The sequence below is a fragment of the Bactrocera neohumeralis genome, chromosome 2 (assembly GCF_024586455.1).
Source record: "Bactrocera neohumeralis isolate Rockhampton chromosome 2, APGP_CSIRO_Bneo_wtdbg2-racon-allhic-juicebox.fasta_v2, whole genome shotgun sequence".
Lineage (NCBI taxonomy): Eukaryota > Metazoa > Arthropoda > Insecta > Diptera > Tephritidae > Bactrocera > Bactrocera neohumeralis.
Genome location: NC_065919.1, coordinates 32446937 through 32470441, shown reverse-complemented (window position 1 = coordinate 32470441; position 23505 = coordinate 32446937). Strand labels below are relative to the sequence as shown.

The 23505-nt window shown below is 34.3% G+C and overlaps 1 protein-coding gene across 1 annotated transcript in view; it reads right to left on the bottom strand.

The window, feature by feature from the left end:
- Positions 1–3272: 3272 nt before the first annotated feature.
- LOC126763972 (saccharopine dehydrogenase-like oxidoreductase) overlaps positions 3273–23505 on the bottom strand; it is a 123776-nt gene continuing 103543 nt past the window's right edge. Inside the window, exons 2-8 of the mRNA XM_050481753.1 lie at positions 23159–23283; positions 22957–23082; positions 12634–12868; positions 4999–5167; positions 4797–4943; positions 3450–3803; positions 3273–3378 (exon numbers count right to left, since the gene is read on the bottom strand). Coding sequence (XP_050337710.1) covers positions 3273–3378; positions 3450–3803; positions 4797–4943; positions 4999–5167; positions 12634–12868; positions 22957–23082; positions 23159–23283 — 1262 coding nt within the window. The remainder of the gene's footprint in view (positions 3379–3449; positions 3804–4796; positions 4944–4998; positions 5168–12633; positions 12869–22956; positions 23083–23158; positions 23284–23505) is intronic.

The window sequence follows — 23505 nt, the reverse complement described above, 5'->3', positions numbered from 1 at the left end:
GTTGTTGATTTGCCAGGTCTGAAGCCACAATGATAAGCTTTCGTCCGGCCATATTTTACAAAGAAGCTGATGCATGCTCCTTATCAGTTCTTCGCCGCCATGTTTGAATAGCTCGGCCCTTAATCCATCGGCCCATCCATATTGTTCTTCAGGCGGGTAATTCCTATTCGAACTTCTTCATGGTCGGGCAATGGAACATCTGCTCCATCGTCATCGTTTGGGGAATCGGGTTCTCCTTCTCCTGGTGTTGTACGTTCACTGCCATTCAGCAGGCTGGAGAAGTGTTTCCTCTATAATTTAAGTATGCTCTGGGCATCGGTGACTAGATCACTTTTGGGGGTTCTACAAGAGTATGCTCCTATTTTGAAACCTTCTGTAAGCCGCCGCATTTGTTTGTACAATTTTCGAGCATTACCCCTGTCCGCCAGCTTATCAATCACTAAATAATTTTATATAACCAACAAGGATAATGAGTGTATTTCGAAATTAGTGCTAAAAGAAAAATTGATGATAGATTATGGTAATGCTATGCCAGATTACGATAGAAGCGTTACGATTACGTATGTCATAATACGAAATACAGGCTTTTACGTGACGGGTGATACGTTCACGAATGTAACGATTCGACCCCTGCTTTGTCGTGTAATTTTTAGATGCAAAACCCAAAAAAGAATCGGGCATGAATTCAATAAAATTTTTTTTTCACTCTTTGTCACTGTTATGTTATTATCGCTGTATGTCATTCAAGCAATTGCAGCGCATAATTTTCTTCTATAAGTTACCGCACATGAAATTTCCAAAAACTATATTTTTAACAACTTAGATATGTATGTACATATATGTTTAATTGCTGGTATTACCGAAGAATATTTCTTCTCTCCACTTCAGAAAAATACTATTGATTAGGAATTAGCCATATTGTTAGCTCTTCTCCGATGGTACTGAACTACAGGGATATTCCACAAAACTAACGGTATCGAAGTACGCATTAATATATGTATGAAATTAAAATTTCCACTACACGCAAACGTGTATATGTACATACATATATGTAAATACACACAATTCTTTTTGTTCTAACAATGACAGGGCCCATAATCTATTAAAATAAATAATGACAACTCAAGTCATTCAAATAAAATTTCAAGTGTATATCTCCACTTTTTATTTTTTTTTTATTTGAAGTTACACTTTTTACGCATTGGACTTATGAGTTGCAAGTTGATTGCGTATGGGATTGTGGCCGTGTTAATTCCTTCAATGTGTTGGATATTGCTTAGACGTGACTTGCTGGTATGTTATCCAAAATTAGAGCACACATTTTCAAATGAAATTTTGCAATTTTATTAATATTGTTAGTAAGCCTAGTTAAGGCATAAACCATGCTAAAGGTTGGGTTCCAGCTCTGAAGTAAATGCTTAAGAAAAAAATTTATTATTTCTTGAGCTGTAGTGAAGTAAATTTGACAGCAGGTTACACATTGTGAATGATGCACATTAGAAGATCAAGAGAAAACAATGAAATAAAATATACTTATGTGTGTAAGTATATAAACATTTTCCTTGCGATTTAAGGAATGTGGTTGATGATTGGTAAGTTTTATACAACATTTCAAAATGAACTATATTTCATAATAATGATTTTAACTAATTTAGGATGAATTTACCGATTACATTGAATTTCCTTCAAGAAACAATTGTTGATTTCATGTTTCTTCGCAAAACCCGCGTTGCCATATTCGCATTTTATTGAAAAAATGTATTAAAAATTAGTACTAGATTTCTTTAGAGCTTCATACTAGCACAAGAAAATTTACCTCACCCACCCTGGGGTTAAAGTCGCCAAGCACGATTTTGACAACATGGCGCGCCATGGCGGGGGCAGTTCTCATAGGTGCATCATTGCTCACATTGTCGACTTCGCTTTGTTGCGGATTGTGGCTAGACGTTCATCCACCAGAGTGAATGATAGTACTCGCACGGAATCTCTCTCCCACCACGAATCCCACACCAAACTTGCGCCCCTTTTATATGCCCACTGTAGTAAATGCCACAAGGACCCACTCGCCTCAGATCTTATCCGAGGCAGTTGGTAAGTTTCATGGAGGGCGTTTTTTTATGTGGCGGGTCCCAAACCCAGCGCACAACCCTGTGTAGGGGATGTTTCGCCTTCTCACTTCAGCTCGCCTTCAAACGCATGTTCTTTGGCTACCGAGAGGATACTTGGTCTTATACCGGAAGTCGTGAGCTGCTTGATGCATATGTAAAAGAATCGTTTCTGGCCACTCCCAAGTGAATAGCGATCAGAGATCTTTCCTCACTTGCGTGAACTTCTACACATGACTCGATCCTCCCAGCTACCAACCCAATAAGTTCGATGCAAGCATCTAGAGACCAAGTTTAAACTATTCCATTGTGCTAATATGCCTTTGCTACTGGGCTTTCTACTGCTATTTCTTCTCTAATTGGACGTTTGTTTGTCTCCACTCCATGTACATATAACACATTTCAACTCTGGATCTTCTTGCTGATATTTAGTTTTGCCCGGATCTCAGTCGGACGTTATTGTCATTAATCGCACATTTAAAATGTCCTATTTGGCAATGTCTGCACATCCTCCAAACTTCCTCCTTTTTGATGTTCTTTAGAAGCAGTCTCTCAATCCATCGTGCCAACTGAGGTTGTCGGTTGATATACCTCTTACTTATATAGTCTCCCAATGCATTCATTTTGACACCTGGTCTATAAGTTCCTCAAAAGTAGCCGCGCCGTTACATAATCCAAAAGGAATTAAGGTAAATTGTCATAGACCATCTCCAATGCTGAAAGCCTTCTTTTTTTGTCTGATTCGTTTACCACCACTTGCTAATAACCACTTTTCAAATCAAGCGTTGAGAACCATTTTGTGCCTGACAACGAGGGCAGCGTGTCATCAATTCTACCAGATGTGAACTCCACGAACTCCCTGATGGTTCGATTACGCCGCTTGTTAAATAATAGTTCCAATTTAATGCCTATACACTTATCTTATTTCTTGTTATCGATTTTTGTGATTTATGTTAGAAACTAAAATTATTTACGTGTAAAACAACAGGCAGGTTTGTTGGAAATACTTACATGTGTGCTAAAAGATACTAAGATAACTGTGAATTATTTGTATATTTATATTCTTTATTGTATGTTCTTTTATTTATTTCTTTTAGTACATTAATAATTTGTATTTTCAATTTATTTAACAATCATAAAATAAAATTAATTAAAATTTTATTGAATTCAATTCGTGCTAATTATTTCAAAGAATAAACCGTGCTCATACTTTCTAAGTTCATTTATAATTTTAGTGTGGCCAAACGCTGCTCCTGGTGTATAAACTCCACCCCTGAGGAAACAATAGTAAATTTGTAATTTTTTAGATACTTATCTTTTTAATAAATGTGAACTTCAACGAACCGATGAGGAAGTTTTGAATGTTCATTAAATATAGTTACAGCAGACACTAGAAGACAGACACATGCTATTCCATAAAAGGGGCATGCGCCACTTACCCGTCCCACTAAAATTTTATCAGGGCTAGCGGGAAATATGTGCTGAATAGATTTCATGTTTTTGTCCCAACCTTTTGCTTTGAATGTTATTCGGAAAAAAGTCTCATCTACATTTTCCTCCATAGGACCATCGGAAGAAAATAGGCCAAATGAGAATAAACGGGGACAATTTAGTAATAAACGACGAGTACATGCAAACTGAGTAAGTATTAAAATCAAAAAATACCAACACAAAAGCAAAAAAGCGATGGCAGGGTTTCTGAAACATTTAAGAGATGTAAACCAAGTTAAAGAATGAATTAAACATCTTACAAAAAATTTGCTTTCTCAATAGTTCCTTTAATTTCCTCCATTAACTAAAATTCTGCAACTACTAACAAAAAGCTTTATCAATTTACGGTATTAATAACGTTTAATATGAAATTTGGGAAAAATTGCCGTAGCCATTAAATATCAAGAATTATAGTATACAAGACAGGGTTCAATAATAAATAACCACAATTCAAATTAATGTATATTATAGAATGAATTAACTATTCAATAATGCATAGTTGCAAAAAAAAATCAAATAAGAAAAAGTAGGTTAAGTATAATGAAATTTATTTTTACAAAAGCAGCTTCTCAAGAATAAGTCCGGTTTTTATCTCATTGAATTATGACAACAAGATTGCGGCTTCCCAAGGCAATTATCACCGCTATATCTTTTATTTTTTTTAACCATTTCTTTATGCCAACTGCCATGACGAACAAAAGAAGTGAAGTTTGTTATGAAGTTTTGACAGTAAAATTTCGTTCAATATACGAAAAAACATTAAGCGAACTCGAAATTAATAGATGTTAACCACTAAAAAAAGCTGTTTATTAAAGTGAACTTTAAAAATTCAGATTACTGCATTTTTATTTTGAAAAAAAAGTTACAATTTACACAGTTATTTTAAGCTCGCTGGAAGATATTCTTATTAAGCAAATAGCATATGTATGAAAGTATATCTAAAGGATAGCATGAAATACTCATCAGAAAGTTTTTGTATTCTACTATTCTTGATAAAAAAATCAAAAGTTATATGTGCATTCAAATGGAAACTAATTTTCTCTCATCTACATCGCTTCGTCACAATTAGACTTTGAGAAAGCAAAACTATCATGAACTTTATTTTAAGGAATAATTCAGATCGTTTCTACGAGTTAAACCATGGGAAAATTATTCCTTAAAGTAAAATTTGTTTCAAATATATTGTAAGGGTTGCTTTACGAAAACGTCAAATAACTGTTATATTGAATGGGTCTCTCGTTCTTCTCCTCCCAGTAGTACAACTGACTACGATCGATGATATCTTGATCAACGGTTGGTGCTGGAACACAAAAGCCCTTAATAACATCTGACTCACTTAAAATATTCCTATGTAAAGACGAATTGGTAAGATATTAAGGTAAATTCATTCCTTTTTAATTACATTCGTGAAGCTTGTGGATACATTTTTGGAAGCAGTTTTCGTCGAAATCGTCTCATATTTCGATTAGCTAATATAAAGCTCGTCCAAACGTTGTTATTCGCAACCGAGCCCAACACCCACGGATTTTTCGTCCAAAATTCAACATAAGCGTCAATGCTATTTATAGTTCCTGTGGGACTCAAGGCAAAGTAATAAATACATAAGTAAGTAGTATATACCAAACATTAATATTAAAATATTAAAAAAATGCTATCTTAATATCTGTAAATATTGTAATATTTATAGTTGTATCATACATTAATTCAAAATATAGCTTTTAAGACGTAATTATAAGAGTTTACTAAAGAAGAATTATAAGAGTTTACTAAAGAAGAATACTAAAGTCAATCAAAAATAAAGCCGCTATTACGATTTGCAACTCAACTTCGTTTTAAATGAAGTTTTGAAATCCGGTATTATAGATATCAACTCAATAAGTAATAAAAAAAATTCAGTTGAATGATAATCGAATCGTTTACAAAACTGTGCCACTGTGGTTGACCAACATATGTATTGTTTACCGGATTTCTCGATAATATATAGTACATATATTGTAACTCACTCTAGAGTTCAATCACTGGATTGTTAAGCAAAAGTCCCAATTTAATAGCTATACACTTATTTTTATTGCTAATTCAAACTTAAAGCTTATTACTCGTTATTCGAGTTTACAAATTCTTATTCTTATTTATTTTACTAAGCAACACTCTCATTAAAACTTTGTCTGCTGCATAATCTGGCAGTCTAAGTATATAAAGTAGATTAATACGAAAATCGCCAGTCAATTATTCAGACAAATATGAATGCTGCAAATCATTCCAGATAAACTGTCTTCATTTTATTATTAGGTCTTTATTACATCGTTGAGTCATTTAATAACCTGGTATAGTCCTTTCCTACTACACTGAAATTTGAGAACCATCTTTTCACTCGTTTTAGGTTATATAACAATAAACAATCTCTTTCTTTAAGGTCCTCAGAGCTCATTGCCTTGTAGTATTTTGTTTTCATTTTATCATATTTTGCTTTAAATTGTGTATACTGTCATGTATATCCCAAATCTCGTCTTCTAGAATGCTTTTGACTTCCTTAACATTCCTTCCTCCGGGGGCTTTAATTCCAAATTTCAAATTAACTGGTAACAGATCATCATTACCAAAACTTACCCTTGCCAGAGTCTGCCCTGTTGTTTCATGTATAGCATACCAATAAGCCACCAGGAACAAGGATGTATGGGTATCCGAAGCTTTTTGAAACTTGAACACAATTCTACTTTTCCCAGTCTAACGTTATTGTCATTAATCGCACACTTAAAATGTCTTATTTGGCATCAGCTTTTGAATAATGTAAGCATTACAGGGACAAAAATGTTTAATGCACTTCACCGATGTCAGTAGTTCCCTCTGAGTTACACAATACTTTCTCTCTGGCTTGCTTACTGTCTGGCTATAACACGTCATCACTTTTTCAGGCGCGTCAATGACTTGAGAAGGAACGCCTCTTACTAGCATCGGTATCCAAAATAAACGACGATCATGAGGTATGCTAACATTCGCGCGGTACTTAACCGATACTACAGAATTTGGAAAGCCACTTCCTGTTTTTTATTCCACTGAAGGACTATGTTACTTTTCATGAGTTCATGTAGACTATTAGCTACGCTGGCAAAATTTGGAATGAGTCGTTGATAATAAGTACTCTGGTTGTATAGTCTCTTAGTCTGAAGAGAGGTGATCGTCGTTGTACTGTGGAATCGTCTGAGCTAGACGCATCGTTACTGGTCGGATTGTTGTCTTATGATGCTCTTCTACTGGTCGGACTCCTCTAGGTTGTTTCATGTTGGCTTTGTGGTCGGTTAGCTGGGTGGTGGTGTTGGTGTTTAGGCTCGTATAGCTTCCAGGGTGCAGTCTCTTCATCCTGTGATTGACATGGGATGTGGCGATAGAGTTGGCCATCCTTTTCCATGTACTCGCTTTCGCCATCAACTACATTATATCGCAATTGTCGTCGCTTGACTTATGGACTCTAGTGGCTGTAGGGACAGTGCGTCTACTACTAGGTTGAGTTTCCCTTTGAGATACTCTATGTTAAAAGAAATTTTGCTGTAATTCTAAAGCCCATCGTACTATACGCTCGGAAGGGTTTTCTATGGAATTCAGTCACTTTAGTTATATATGACCACTAAAGTGATTCAAAAAAAAAACAAAAAAAAAATTTTCGTTTAGTACTCGGAAAAATAGGTTCCTAGACACCTCTAAGAAAGCCTATCCAAATATAAGTTTTTAATTGTAACGGGAAGGTCCTCCTACATACAGTTTTCTATTTTTTCTTATTATCAGATAGAAAAATTTATATCTCGCTTCCAATTACTTGAAAAATATCTTGTTCCTAAGATTTTGTAGGAAATTGAATGTTCTACAAAGAAGGTCTATTAAGATTTTTTCGTAAACCCAAACGTTTAAAAGATATTAACAGTTAAAGTTTGATTATTTTTGGGAAATTTTTTTATTTCTTATGAATTTTATAACTCAATGAAAAAAAATTATTGTTGTAGACACAATTTACAAAAACACTGTCAGAAAGGAAACACAAAATTTTTCATGGTGTAATTATACTTACATATATAGATATGTACATATTTGCAACTTATACAGAACAACGACGAAATGTTCTTCTGTATATGACTGTGTTAAGAGTGACGCGCAACGATGAAATAACATGAAACCGCGCCACCACGCTTGTACTTGTTAACGTACATGCAAAAACAAATAAATAAATACATAAATAAAATATCGAACTCTTTTGTAAAAAATAAACTGAATAGCATCGCTTTGTCGATAGTTAATATCCAACCACAAGAATTGTTTCACCTTCAGCCATCCAACCTAATATACCTTCTTATGTCCAATCACATTGTATTTTTTTCTACTTGAAATATTTATATACTTATACGCGTAATAATACTGTGATTTCATCGCTATTTCAATTTTCAGATTTCGGTATGGATGAAACTGTTTGTATAATCAGAAATATGACAGATAATAACGTGTATGAAATAAAAAAGCTGCTGTGAATCGATTATTGGGATCTAGCAAAACAAAGAGTCAACGTTAAATACCAAAAATTTGATAGTTTAACATCTGCTTTAATTCATCGAAGTTATCAAAGTCAATATAATGGCGAGACTTCGATATCCACATCACCAAAACATGGAAAAAAAGTGAAAGAAAATAACTAGTAACATCGAAAGGAAAAATTTGAGCAAAATACATTAAATGAATTCCATTAAAATTTTTAGATAGATTAATAAATGTGCCTAATTTAGTCGCATTGAAAGCACGTTGTCGTACTATGTCTAGTTTTTTATAAAAATGACTGAGAAAAAAGGCCGCTTATTTTTTTCTTTTTGTTAATTATAATGCCAATTTTCTGTTAATGGGCACAATTCTGATTTCTTTGGCGCCGCGATATCCGTTACCGTTGGAAAGAGGAAGTCCTCCTGATTAAAAAATATACAGCGTTATAGGTACCCCAAACGCTTGGTTTACGAGATATTCGACTTTAAAGTTCGAAAATTCCCGAAATCGAAACATTTCAACAAGCTATTTTACTACATTTAACACACTTTATGTATGTACATTTTTCACTTCAAATTCAGTTAACTAAACTGTAAACATTTAAACAAATTTGAGCATCACTTATGTACATATGTGCTAACAATTATGAGGAAATGGAGCGCTGCCATTTGATAAATAAGAGCAATTCGCTGAAATTTCTCTTCTTCGCTGTAATTTCTCTTTCTTTACTTAGAACTAAGATTTCTAATAAAAACAAATGTGTCTATAAATTATATTTCAAATTAAAATGAGTATATACAATCTTTCCATGCATATGGATTTAATCTTACTTCTTCTTATTTAAATTTAATAAATAGCCAAAGTAATATTATATAATAATATTACGTAATAAAATAATAATATACTTAGGTTACTCCGGGTATTGGCTCGAGCAGGGTTATTTTTGTAGAGCGCGGCCGATGGCCGTCTACGCTAAAAGGAGTACTTTACATACTAAACTAGTGGTGTGGTATACATTTTAAACTAGTATTCATATAAGTATGTAAAAAACGATTGAATACAGCGAAAATTTTCTTTGCGTATAAAGGGGAAAGCGTTTTTGTCGGTATTAGAGTCCAAGGGATTGTACTTGAGGTTTAATTTTGAATATGTTCATAGAAATAATTTCTTTGAAAAAAATAACGAATTCAAGGCTGCTTTCTCAATGTTTGGTTACCAGTCTTTATGTCCAGTTAATAGAGTTGTCCGCTTAAGAGATTGTACTTAATAAACATAAATAATGTGCATAGTGAATGGAGATGTCCGCTTAAAAGAGCGTCCATTTAATAGAGCTTTCACTATATTCTTTATTTATGAATTGTTTTTACTATCCTATCTTCTACGTTGGTTCAAACCGGACACAGTGTGCTAAATTTTACTAAAATCGGTTCAGTAGTTTAGGAGTTAATCGCGGACAAACAACGTGACACATACTTTTTATATAATGGTTGTCAAAAGAGTCTTGCGGTATTTTCGCTAGTTGGCGCTGAAAGCGCGTAGTTCTAGTTTTATTCGTTGCATCGGGTCATGCTATACCTTTTTGGAAAGCTCATTTCACGCGCTAACACGTGTTTGATTGATTGTCGTTTCTTTTAAGTCGTTCGTGAGTTATAGCGTCGCAAACATGGAGCAAAACAAAGAGAAAATACGGCATATTTTACAGTACTACTACGATAAAGGCAAAAATGCATCTCAAGCCGCCAATAAAATGTGTGCAGTTTATGGACCCGATACAGTTTCCATTTCCACCGCACAACGATGGTTTCAACGTTTTCGTTCTGGTGTAGAGGTGGTCGAAGATGCGCCACACTCCGGAAGGCCTGTCATCGAAAATTGCGATAAAACGCTGAATTGGTCGAAAGAGACCGGCATAGTAGCAGCCGTAGCATCGGTCAAGAGCTGGGCATGAGTCATCAAAAATTCATTTCAATTACAATAAAAAAAAAAAATTCAATAAAAATACCGCAAGACTTTTTTGACAACCCATTATAAAGATTATACCTTAAAAAATGTTGGAAAGAAAGAAAACGCTGTAGTTAAAAAAATCCTTCATATTTGGTGCTTAAGGAAAAATTTGAAGAGTATTTTCAAAACGATACCTATTGTTAATTAATTAAAAAAGACTTGATAATTTTATACAAAAATGGTACAAGTAAGAAACTTTCTAAAGAAAGGTTGAAGAGTGAAGGACACAAACGAACTAAAATTGTGCAAATGGCTGCTGTATGTATATTAGGGTGCTTCAAAAAAAAATTTTGAATTTTTTTTCAATTCTTACCCCTCAAAAGTGATTGACAAACAAAAAATCCTCCCTCAAGCCAGGCGCTGTAGCTTAACTCTAAGGGGTCGCTATTTTTTTTTTTTTTCCCCCATACATTTTACACAGGAATTTTCGTTTTTTCATTCAAACTAAAATTTCACCAACTAATTTTCGTTTCTCAAAAATAACCATCACATATTCAGAAAGTTCAAATAATCAGTTATTATGATACCATTTTACATCGTTCGTAGAAGCAGCTAAACAGTGAAAAAACCAAAGCAAGATATTGGTGAATTCTTAGCCAATATTTATTTAGATAATGATCCCTACAATTTGTCCTCAATCCAAGTAAGAGTTTTGGCAGTGTAAAATTTAAACGTAAAAACAAAGTATTGTCTCTAAAAATGGTCTTTTGTTAAGTAAATGGTGATATTATAGTTATCGATCCATTATTGCTGTTCCAAAGAATATCGGTAACAACCGACAGTATAAAAGATATGGGAACTTATGTATATTCGATTGTTCTTTTCTCAAAGTGTTGCCTTTTAACCAGGCAATAGTCCAACATTTTGTTTTGACAGCTGCACGACAACACGACTACAGGCCGACAGTTATCGTTCTCGCTAACTTCAATATCCTCCTATATTTACCAACGACAGTAGGGCGACAGTAGAGTTGACAGTAGAATGGAAGATAGAAAGAGCAGGTAGAGGGTGATGCCACTAATATGTAAAATGTAAAATTATTCACAGCTCTAACAAACTTGACGTTATTTTACAAATAAAAGCATAAAATAGCTCTATTATATCATTTGTAATAACAGTTGATAATTTAAAACAGAAATATTTACCTATTTACTTATTTTTTGCGTAAAAAATTTCATTTGAACAAAATATTAAAATTTCATTGAAGTGAAAGGTATTAGTATAGCCACAATGAAATTGTGTAAATGCAAAATGGACAGCTGTGTTGTCTTGTGTACATGCCGGCCATTGTTATGTTGCTGCCTTCTTACGAATGTTCATGTAGTAAGATGCACAACGCCATTTTCAGTTCACTGTCGTGCTGCTGCAGTCTATCGCAGTCATTGTGTTCACCACTTCACAAAACGTAAGAGTGAGAGTTGCCGTTTGCATTTTTATTTACGGTTCGGTTACGGTTCCTTAAAGTTATTTTAATAAAATTTTTGCACAAAGTGACATGATTCACAAAGTGCACAAATTGACATGATCATGAATATCTGGTCAGTTGTTGATTTTCCAGGCCTAAAGCCACACTGATAAGGTCCAATCAGTTTGTTGATGGTGGGCTTTAATCTTTTCTACAATACGCTCGGTATATGATGTTGAATCCTATTTCTCATTTGCAAACGAAAAAAGAAACAGGAAGAAATTTGTAAGCAGTGTGCATGAAGATAATCTGGAGATCGTGAATCCGAAACCCCAATTGAAGGTGATCGAATAGACTATGGTGAAGTACAAATAGCGATTTCCGCTTAAAAAATAACAAAGCGGCGAGAACTGTTGGTCTACTATTCGGCGAAATACTGATGAGGTTCATGCACCCACTTCTTTGCAGACTATTGTCGGACAGAAACGTGCCGATTTTTGGAAATTAACTGTATTTTTTCCAATCCAGTCCGCGTCAATGCTCGTTGGATAAGGCCCATCGCATATAATGTCCTATTTAGACTTGGTAAATCCACAAGTCTTTGAAAAGACCACAGAGAAAAGTATCGATGGAGCTGCCTAATAATAAGAGCCGCAGATCTCAATAGAAAAGGTATGTGGAAATATGCTGATGATATTACCTGGAGGTGAAAGCGGACACAACGAAATATTTTCTGTCATCAAATAGTCAGTCATCACATTCCTGCATTGGATTTCACATCACTATTAGTTTTAGCATCAAGCAAAAATGTCAACGCAGATTCACTTTTGCAAACAAGTGCTACTTTAGCCTGAGTAGGCAATTGAAACGAAAAGTTCTCTCTCAACGACCCAAAAGCAGAAGAGTTTCCAAGAGAAAGTTTGAATGGAAGGTTTCTTTGAAAATGTGTGCTTATATTAAGAAAGAATTGTGGAAAATATTTGTTTCCTTTTTACAGAAGAAAATGTATGCCAAAAAATATATATGTATATGTGTATATGTATTATATATGTACATATATCCATAAATACAAGTATATAGTAAATTAGGAGTTGGGTTTCTTATTCTCACCCTTAAAGTTATTTTTCATGAAATTGATTCCAATTTCTGCTGGTAAACTTTGTAATCCGCAACCCATCACAAGATATACCCCTTTCTTTTTAGCTAGTTCATCGAATTTGTAGTGTATGGTGTCCATAAAGTGAGATTCAGTACAGAGGTCAACATAATGCGTTTTAGCCACTATACATGCTTTGATAACGTTTTGACCATAACCTTCATAGGGTCCACAGCAATTGATTAAAACCTATTAAAACATAAAATATTAAGGTATATGGGTAAGGAAGGACTTAAAAATTAGTAAACCCCAAATGTTTCTGATAACATTTACTGGACCTTAACATTAAAGTCTAAGGCCTCAAAATTGACACCAAAAGTAATAAATTTTAGTTCTACATTAGACAGAAGCTATATTATGGTAAATACTATGTTCGGACCGACAACGAAAACATGTTTTCGTGGGAAAAAACGGTTTTCGCACGAAAACTTGTGTTTTCGTCCATGTAAAATTTGTCAAACAAAAACACAGTTTTCGCTGAAAACTATTTGAAAACTTACATTCCACTCATTGTAATCGGTGCCTGCTCTAGTTTAATCGATGTTTTTGGAGGACATATTTTGCCGGCTCTAAATTGTCACTTGATATTTGTCTACATTGCATATACAAATACAGCTGTGACTTGATATTCTCATATTAGGGGGATTATCTTGCTCTTGCAAAACCTTGCCCTGTGCAGAAATTGCAGAATTTTCCTCTTGGTGCAACTGCACAACAACAAACACACGCAGAAAATTATTTGCAATGGCTGTAAAATATGTCAGACCAAAACCCATGTTTATTTTCGTGCCGTCATATGTCACTAGATTCTGCAATGGGTGCTCTCTTGGCCTTGCATATTTCGGTATAGGATTTTTGCATTTTGTGTCATCGTGCAATCTTGTAAGAGCAAGAGAATGCCGCTATTGATAGTTGTCAGTGAAAACTCATCGAAAGCACACATTGTCGGTCCGAACGACTTAGATTCCACAACATACAAATGTGTTTTCAAAATGTTTTCAATGTCGGTCCGAAAATAGTATAACAGCAATTTACCTGTTGTCCACACAAACACCAACCGCCAAATTTGATAAAGTTACGCTAAAGTGAAAACAACGACATCAGGTACAGGAGTGGCAGTAACGTCAAAATTGTGTCAAGAGTAGGAGAAGCAAGCAGGGCTTATATTTTTAGGTTTTAGTTCTAGTTTGGATTTTAATTAAAACGCGTAACGCTCGCTCCACATATAGAGCTGAAAAAAGGTCATTTAAATAAGTATATAGTGCATAACTCATAATTGGCGCGGATTGAACTAAAACGATTTCCCGAGGAATACTGAAATACTGAGGACTTGCTGGACTACAGGACTACTGGAGGCCTAGCGCTACCCATCACAAGGACAAATGGCGGCCAGAATGATTTATAATATTATCATATAAGTAAGTACTCAGTGATCATTGAGCGCATATCGCTACATAAGTAAATTTCTGAAAGTGTAAACAAAATTTTTAAAGTGGCCCATATGGCTAAATTGTTGAAGTGTGTTTTAATAGTCATTAAAAAAATGTGCTAAACAAATGAAGCAAAATAAAATCGTTGATACAATCGAAAATAAATAGTAAAAAATTAAACAAAAAAGTATTCAGTTTATAAGTGATATCAAAATGAATGAGTAGACATTAAGGGAAATAGTGACAGCTGACAGAACTACTAAAAGCTTTAGAGACTCCTCTAGAAGTGGAAGAGTATGAGGCAGTGACTATAGACCCGACAGTTCATTGTGATGAATCTCTAGGAATAATTAAATCTCTGCCCGAATTCAGTGGCGAAAGGTCATAGTACGTTAGTTGGAGACAAGTTACATTTGCTGCCTATAAATTGTTTGAAAGCTACGAGAATAATTCAAAACACTATCAAGGGGTAGCAATAATAAGAAATAAAATTGTCCGCTTGACCGACAAGTAATGTCATCATTCAATACCGTGCAAAATTTTAAGGCGATCATCGCGCGGTTAGATTTTACTTATGCTGACAAACGACCAGTCTATTTGATTGAATAAGAAATGTCAACTCTTAGGTAAGGAAGACTTTCAATTGCTCAGTTTTACGACGAGGTTGAAAAGAAATTGACTTTGATAATAAATAAAACGATACAAAAGGAACTGATAGAGTCATTTTGCCAGAAATATAGACATGCTTTGAGGGTATTTGTTTCTGGCTTGCGGAAGCCAATGAGCGACATCATGTTATCTTCGGAACCTAAAGATATGCCTAGGGTCTTGGCATTAGCATAAGAATTGGAAACAAAGCTCGATATTCTGTTGCAAACTCTTTCTACAGTAGAATGGATGTAGTTCAGGTGGGAAAAACTGGTGGAAATACAATTGTTTCCCATTACTCACCTCATTATAAACAAGTGGAAAAAAATAAGTATTTAGACGCGGGAGCCCTTATGGATGTATTGCACTACGCGCAAGGAGGTAATTATATTCCCAATTGGAGAGCTGAGTGGGATTCTTAAAGAACCCGAATGACATGCCAAAACTTTAGTCAAAGGCCAGCGGCCTATAATAATCCACACACTCAGGAAAGGGAAACAATAAAAAGACCTCGCGAAAGCGATAACCAAATATTTCGAAAATTCAAAGTGTTAATCACTTAACCCAACTTCGGTTCATAATTATAATGGAAATTCGCAATTTTTTTAGACGTAGGGCTCTCCTACCATAGGTAAACAAGACGCTGACAGGGCGACCAATGAATTTGTTGATTGATACTGGGGCGGAAAAAAAAATTATCAAACCCAACGAGAATTTAAAAGGGAGAAGGAATATAGAAAACTCATTTAAAGTTAGATCCATCTACGGTACTGCCGTGAAAATTAGAGGTGCTTAATTAACGTGCTCGAATAAGCTGCTCCTTTTTACCTTCTTTCCGAACTTAAAACCTTAAATGGTATTATTGGGTTTGTCGTTTTGAAGGAAGTTGACGCAAAAATTTTGAATAGTCGAAAAAGTATTTTCGTATTTCTAATCGCATTTTGACTTTTTTTATATTTATAATAATAAATAAATAAACAAATAAAGCAAAACCCTTGCACGGTGCACGAATTGTAGAATTTTCTACTTGGTGCAACGGCACAACAACAAATACTCGCAGAAAATTATATGCAATGGTTGTAAATTATGTCAGACCAAAGTCCATGTTTATTTTCGTGCAATGACACGTAAAAAAATAATTGCAATCATTTTACATAAAGACATATTTCGCCGTTAAATTGTTGAGAAAGGTAAGTTTTAAATATATTTTATAATTTCTACTTAAATTATAAAGATTTGTTACAGTCTCAATAGTCATTCTCAATAAATTGACCGAATCAGCCGTTCATATATCACTAGATTTTGCAATGGGTTCTCTCTTGGCCTTGCATATTTCGGTATAGGAATTTTGCATTTTGTGTCATCGTGCAATCTTGCAAGAGCAAGAGAATCCCATTATTGTCTTATTATGAGTGTAAAAATGTCAATAAAATAGTTGCAAATAGAAATTCTCCTAATGAACCAGGGAATACGGAAAAGATTTCATTTATATTGGAAAAATATTCAGAAGTTTTCTCAAATCCAGATGAGGATTTTAACACTAATGTGGTAGCCAGCCACCATTAGGACAATTGATAACGAACCGATTTATTTAGAATTTATAAATTAGGAAGTTAAAAATTTACTACGAGATGAAGTATTTCGTTTTCTCGATCTCCATAAAAAAGGATAGACGAGAACGGGAGAAAGAAGATGAGGATGGTAGTTGATTTTAGGAAACTGAATGTCAACACAGTTTTTGGCAGATATCCAATTCAAGATACATCGGTTATTTTAACTAACATGGGGAAAATCGGCATTTTTCGAGGTTTAACCAAATTAAGTTGACTGAGAAGGAAAGGAAAAATACTGCCTGCGGACTGAAAAATGCACCAGCAATTTTCCAAAGGGCAACTGATGATGCTCTTAGAGAAAAAATAGGGAAAAGCTGTCATGTTTACATCGATGATTTAATTATATTCATTTCAGAGGCATCGAAAAAATTTTAACAAAACTTTATCAAGCCAACAAGAAACAAGTGAAGTTCCTTGGATTTATTGTTTCGAAGGTAGGGATAAAAACATGCCCTGATAAAATCAATGACATTCTGAATTACAAAGCACCTAGCACTCTTCGTGGCTTACAAGCATTTTTGGGGCTATCTGGTTACTATAGGAAGTTTATTAAAGATTATGCCTCTATAGTCAAGCCTATCACAAGATACTTAAGGGGAGAAAATGGTCATGTGAGAACAAATCAATCAGAAAATGATAGAATTGAGTTCTACTATATCCTGATAATAATAAATCATTTGACTTAACAACTGACGCTTCAGCACACGCTATTGGGGCGGTACTATCCCAAGGAAAGAGTAACCATGACTTCCAGAATGTTATCGACAGCCGAAGAGAATTATGCTACCAATGAAAGAGAGCTTTTAGCGATAGTGTGGGCCCTTCAGAAGCTGCGAAACTATTTATACGGAGTAAAACAGTTGAGTATTTTTACCGATCATCAGCCTTTGACCTTCGCTTTCTCAAATAAGACTCCAAACACAAAAATAAAACGCGGGCGAGCATTTGTGGAAGAGTTTTCACCCCAATTTCATTATAAACCCGGAAAAGATAATTTTGTTGCCCATGCATTGTCACGACAGCACATTAATGCAATAGAGCAATACTCCTCATCTGCTACCATGTATAGTGAAGAATCTCTAACAGAAGTTATTCCAAAAGTGGAAAACCTTGTTAATTCATTTCGAAGTCAGATAATTCTTGAAGAAGGAAATATTACAACTAAGAAGACATGAACTATTTTCAAGTCAAGGATAAGGCATCAAATTACATTTAAAAATTATAGTAATCGGCATCTACTAGAATTGATTGGTGAAGGCGTTAATCCTGATGTAGTTAACGCTGTTCGTTGCAGTTTTGGCAAAATTCAGGATCAGATTGTAAGGAAATTTCCGTCAATAAAATTTTGTTACACAATGAAACAAGTCAATGATATTTTTAACGAGGACGATCAAAACGAAATACTGGCAATGGAACACAGTAGGGCACATCGATCTATCCGAAAAAATATTGAGCGACCGAAATAAAAGGCAAATTAATTAAAGCCCAGGAAAATGAGTTGGCCAGGGGCAATAGCGATAACTTACGAGGTTTTTCAAGCCAGGAGATAAAGTTTATGTTAGGACCAATAAAAGAATTCGCAATAACTTTACAAAAGCTTTTACGATCCACAATTTAATAGATAATAGGAAGGTTCACAAGAGCAACCTTAGGTAATATTTTTTTCACCTTTACAGGGTTATTTTACCACTTTTAAGTACTCAGGGATCCGACAGCAAAATTATTAATTTCACAAAATCCAACTACATACCAGTTATTGACGGAAATGTAGCAGTTTGGAACAAATATGACTACTTAACGCATCAAACGACGATTTGACAAATTACCTTACCATTTTGCCAGAAATAGAAAATATATTTCACGTTTTTTCACAATCACACATTACCAAAATTCAAGCAGACATTTATCAAATTTAGCGATTTATTGACACGGTGAAAATTCACCATAGACAAGCGCGAAGCATAAATATGATTGGCGCTGCGCTAAAATGCATAACTAGAACTCTATATTTCGACGAATTTACAGCCCTATTCTAATGCCTTCACAAAAATCACCACCCCCACTATTGTGAGGTTTTCCGTATGCTTGGGTGATTTCAAAAGCACAAATGTTCCCAATTTGTGATGTCTGAAAGCAATCACAAAGCAAAATCGGTTGCGTTTGTTATGTTAATTTTAATATTTTTAAAGAAATTTACAATTATTTTATTGATGTGATCAAATTGAGCACGATTCCGATTACTTTGGCTTACCCCTCCGCCAACCGAATTTCCGTATAAATGGGGTATGTGCGGATAGGGGTGCTTCTCCAGAGAAGAAATATCCAAAAATAATATACAAATAATTTTTATTTTATAAAATATTCACGATTAAAAGTTCAAAAATTTGCACTAATAATACATGGAATTTCTCTATGTTTCACTAAATTTTTTCACGTTTTTCACTCTGTATGTTTAAATATACACTCTAAACATTGAAATAAGCTCACATTTCACTTTTATTTTGCTATATTTTACCTAAATCTATTGATTTAAAAATCATTTAGCACACTCATCGTTGAAAAGGTTAGATTGTTTACAATTATGAGGAAAACGAGCCTTGCCACATCTTAAACAGCACATATGTAGGATTTTTAAAAATTTTCTTTGTTTGTTTTTTCGCGCGATTCTTTTTTCTATATTAACTATAAAAAAATACTTTCTACATATGTATATGTGTAATATGTGATTTATGTGACTGAAGTACTTTCGCGTAGTACTCCTTTCTACGTTGGGGGCCTTCGGCCGCGCTTTAAAAAAAATAACCCTGGTCGAGCGAATACCCGGGGTGACTGAAGAACTTTCGCATAGTACTCCTTTCTGCGTTAAAATAAAAAATATATCTTGAATTTCGTTATAAAGTGGTTATATTTTGGTTATTATATCTGTTAGCGCTTCCCATTTATTTTTGATAATACGTTGTTTTGTATATTAGGTGACAATATATTTAATATTATTATATAATATTACTATATAATATTACTTATTTGTTTATTAAATTAAATAAAGAACATATCCATATGAATGGATAGAGGAATTTTTGGGAAAAGGAATTTCAGCGAATTTCCTTATTATCACATGGCAGCGCTCCATTTCGTCGTAATTTTTAGCATACACATGATGTTCACTACGAGTGCAAAATGTAATTTTTAAAATAAAGATTTCTTCTGTAAAAAAACTGTTAAAAGTGTAAAATGTGGATTTATTTAAAAGTTTATATGTAGTTCAATTTAATTAATTTGAAGTGAAAAATGTGAGTAAAGTGTGTTTAATGTGGTAAAATAGCTTGTTGAAATGTTCGAATTTTGGGAATTTTTGAACTTTAAGGTCGAATATTTCGTAAACTAAGCGTTTGCGGCACCTATAACCCGTTATATTTTTTTAATCGTTCCTCTTTCCAACGGTACCTTCAAATCGCGGCGCCAAAGAAATCGGAATTGTGCCTCAAATTGAAATGTGAATTTTTAATTTATACTTCGTGTGTTTTTCGATCTGTTACTATTAGTGACATCTATGCTAAATTTCACGTCAAAATATTCATTATTATTTGAGATACGCGTCGTTTTGTGAGGCTCTAAAAGTGAATTCTTCGATTTTTACTATGTCTGAATTTATTGAACAAAGAAGTGCGATAGTGCACCATCTCATACTGCATTGGTTATTCGTGATCATTTCGCCCCATTTTCAACTAATATCGTGCCGCAACCGCCGCAACCACCGCATTGTCCTGATTTACCTTCGTGTAACTTCTGGCTATTCAGCAAATTCACATGACCACTCCGAGGACACCGTTTTGACTTAATTGAGGATATAAAAGCTGAATCGAATAAGGCTCTGATGGCCAACACGGCGGAGGATTTTTCCAAGTACTACATATGATGACTGAATAATTCGTTGGCAAATGTGTATTGCAGCGGGAGGGGATTACTTTGAATGAAATGAAATGGAAATCAATTTGATCAGAGTAGTATATAAATTATGAGTTCAGCACTGTGCTAATTCAAAAAGACTGTGTTTTCAGCTCTATATGTGGAGCAAGCGCTATGCGTTTTTAATAAAAGCCAAATTAGAACTAAAACTTAAAAATATAAGCCCAGTTTGCTTTCCCTACTCATGGCACAATTTTGACGTTACTGCCGCAAATATATTATATACTATATGTTTGTATATACTAGGGGATCCGGCCACGCGTTGCTGTGGTATACTATTCAATACAGTGAAAATTTTATTTACAAATAAAGGCGAAATATGTTTGTCGGTATAAGAATCCAAGGGATTGTACAATTATACTCTAGTTTTGAATATGTTTATACAAATAAATTTCATAATAACGAAGTTAAGGCTACTTTCTCAATGTCTGGTTAGCAGCGTTTCTGACCAGTTAATAGTGTTGTCCGCTTAATAGATTGTACTTAAAGCTTAGTACGCAGCTCTCAAGAAACGTAAAAACTTCATATAAAAAAACGCTTAAGAAACGGTCAAGATACTTTCCTGCGACAAACTTACTTGTGCTAGTACGCAGCTCTCAAGAAATCTAGTACTCATTTTTGATACTTTTTTTCAGTAAAATGTGAATATGGCAAACCTTGTTTTGCGAAGAAACATCAAATCAACAATTGTTTCTTGAAGGAAATTCGAAGTAATCGTCGAATTCGTCCTAAATTAGTTGAAATCATTATTATGAAGTATATTCCATTTTGAATTGTTGCATAAAACCTACCAATCATCAACAACATTTCTTAAATCTCAATGAAAATATTTATGTTACCATACACATACACACATACATATTACGCACAAAGTTTGTTTTCTTTGTTTATTCTCTCTTGCTCTTCTAATGTAGATCATTCACAATGCGTAACCAGCTGTCAAAATTACTTGAGAAAGAATGTATTTTTTTTCTTGAGCAATTACTTGAGAGCTGCGTACCAACCTTAATACACATCAACAATTTCCATGGTTAATGGAGATGTCCGCTTAATAGGGCGTCCATTTAATAGAGCTTTTACTGTATTCTTTATTTATGAATTGTATTAACTATCCTATCTTTTAAGTTGGTTCGAACTGGACAGAGTGTGCTAAATTTTACTAAAATCGGTTCAGTAGCTTAGGAGTTAATCGGGGACAAACAACGTACACGTACTTTTTATATACATACATATGTATAAAGAGTGCATATGGTTGATCTTCATAAAAATTCTTTGAATATGTCAAAGTTTCGGTAGCTCTGAATTTTTGGATCCACTTCACTATTTTTAAATCTCCAATCGGTATCACTAACCTGTCAATCATCATCGTTAACCAATCCTTATTAGGCGTCCGTGAGTAAGTTATTGGCTACTGCAGAGACCAACGTCACTTAACACTGTTGGATAAAAAAAACAAGTAGGGAAGGGCTAAGTTCGGGTGTCACCGAACATTTTATACTCTCGCATGATAAAGTGATAATCGAGATTTCATTATCGGTCATTTACATATTTTTCAAATACCGTATTTGTGTAAAGTTTTATTCCGCTATCATCATTGGTTCCTAATGTATACTTATATTATACAGAGAAGGCATCAGATGGAATTCAAAATAGCGTTATATTGGAAGAAGGCGTGGTTATGAACCGATTTCACCCATATTTCGTAATTGTCATCAGGGTGTTAAGAAAATATTATATACCGAATTTCGTTGAAATCGGTATAGTAGTATAGTAGTTCCTGAGATATGGTTTTTGGTCCATAAGTGGGCGAGGCCACGCCCATTTTCAATTTAAAAAAAAGCCTGGGTGCAGCTTCCTTCTGCCACTTCCGTAAAATTTCTGACGTTTTTTGTTAGTCGGTTAACGCACTTTTAGTGATTTTCAACATAACCTTTGTATGGGAGGTGGGCGTGGTTATTATCCGATTTCTTCCATTTTTGAACTGTATATGTAAATGCCTGAAGGAAACGACTCTATACAGTTTGGTTGACATAGCTACCGATGGGCCGATTTTGCCCATCATCGAATTTAACCTTATTATGGAGCCAAGAAATACGTGTACCAAGTTTCATCATGATATTTCAATTTTTACTCAAGTTACAGCTTGCACGGACGGACGGACAGACGGACGGACGGACAGACAGACATCCGAATTTCAACTCTACTCGTCACCCTGATCACTTTGGTACATATAACCCTATATCTGACTCTTTTAGTTTTAGGACTTACAAACAACCGTTATGTGAACAAAACTATAATACTCTCCTTAGCAACTTTGTTGCGAGAGTATAATAAACATAGTTGAATAATGTTAGAGAGTATTTCAACTTCATTAAAACGGAAAATTTTCAAAAAATAATAAGAGGACATTTGGAGCAACCCTCCCCCTATGAATGATGACATGAGAAAAGAGCTCTTGTGAGAGCTTACTCAAACCAGGTATAAATATCTAATGTAGAATATTATATAACGGCTTGATGGGTGAGGTTATAATATGATAATAGTGCATTCAGAAATATAGTGAGTCTTGGTCCGTTGATGAAAAAATTTGTATTGATATACATATGTATAAAATACTTGCCCTGCACTTTCTTGCCAAACTATAAAGCGATCTTTTATGTTTTAAGTTTGCTGTAACGATTGGAGTATCCTTTAAATTTTTTCTGCATCGAATACCAATTTCTTGTAAAAGTAGTTCCATTTTTTGCTATTAAAAGATGTATTCACATATTACTAAAGTTTTAATTACTAAATATCAAGATATATAGTATATATAGACTTGCTTTATTTCTCCCCGCAATGCCCCACGAGTAGGATCTCAAAACTTTCACTGCTTCTAGAACTGTGAAACGTCCAGCGCATCCAGTTGCCCCAAATATTATTATATCCAGTCTTCTTCCGATAATATCTGGAAGATGTAAATATAAATACTTATTTTATTTTGTATGCATATTGGTACAGAACGCGAGTGAAATTGCTCTCACCTCAACAATGTAATTGGTTTTTTTATTACAATTAACTTTATGCAATATAGTACATATGTAAATATGTACATATACATACAAATGTTGGTTAATATGTTAGTTATATTCAAGAATGGTGTGTAAATATTTTTTTTTCCTAATTTAAT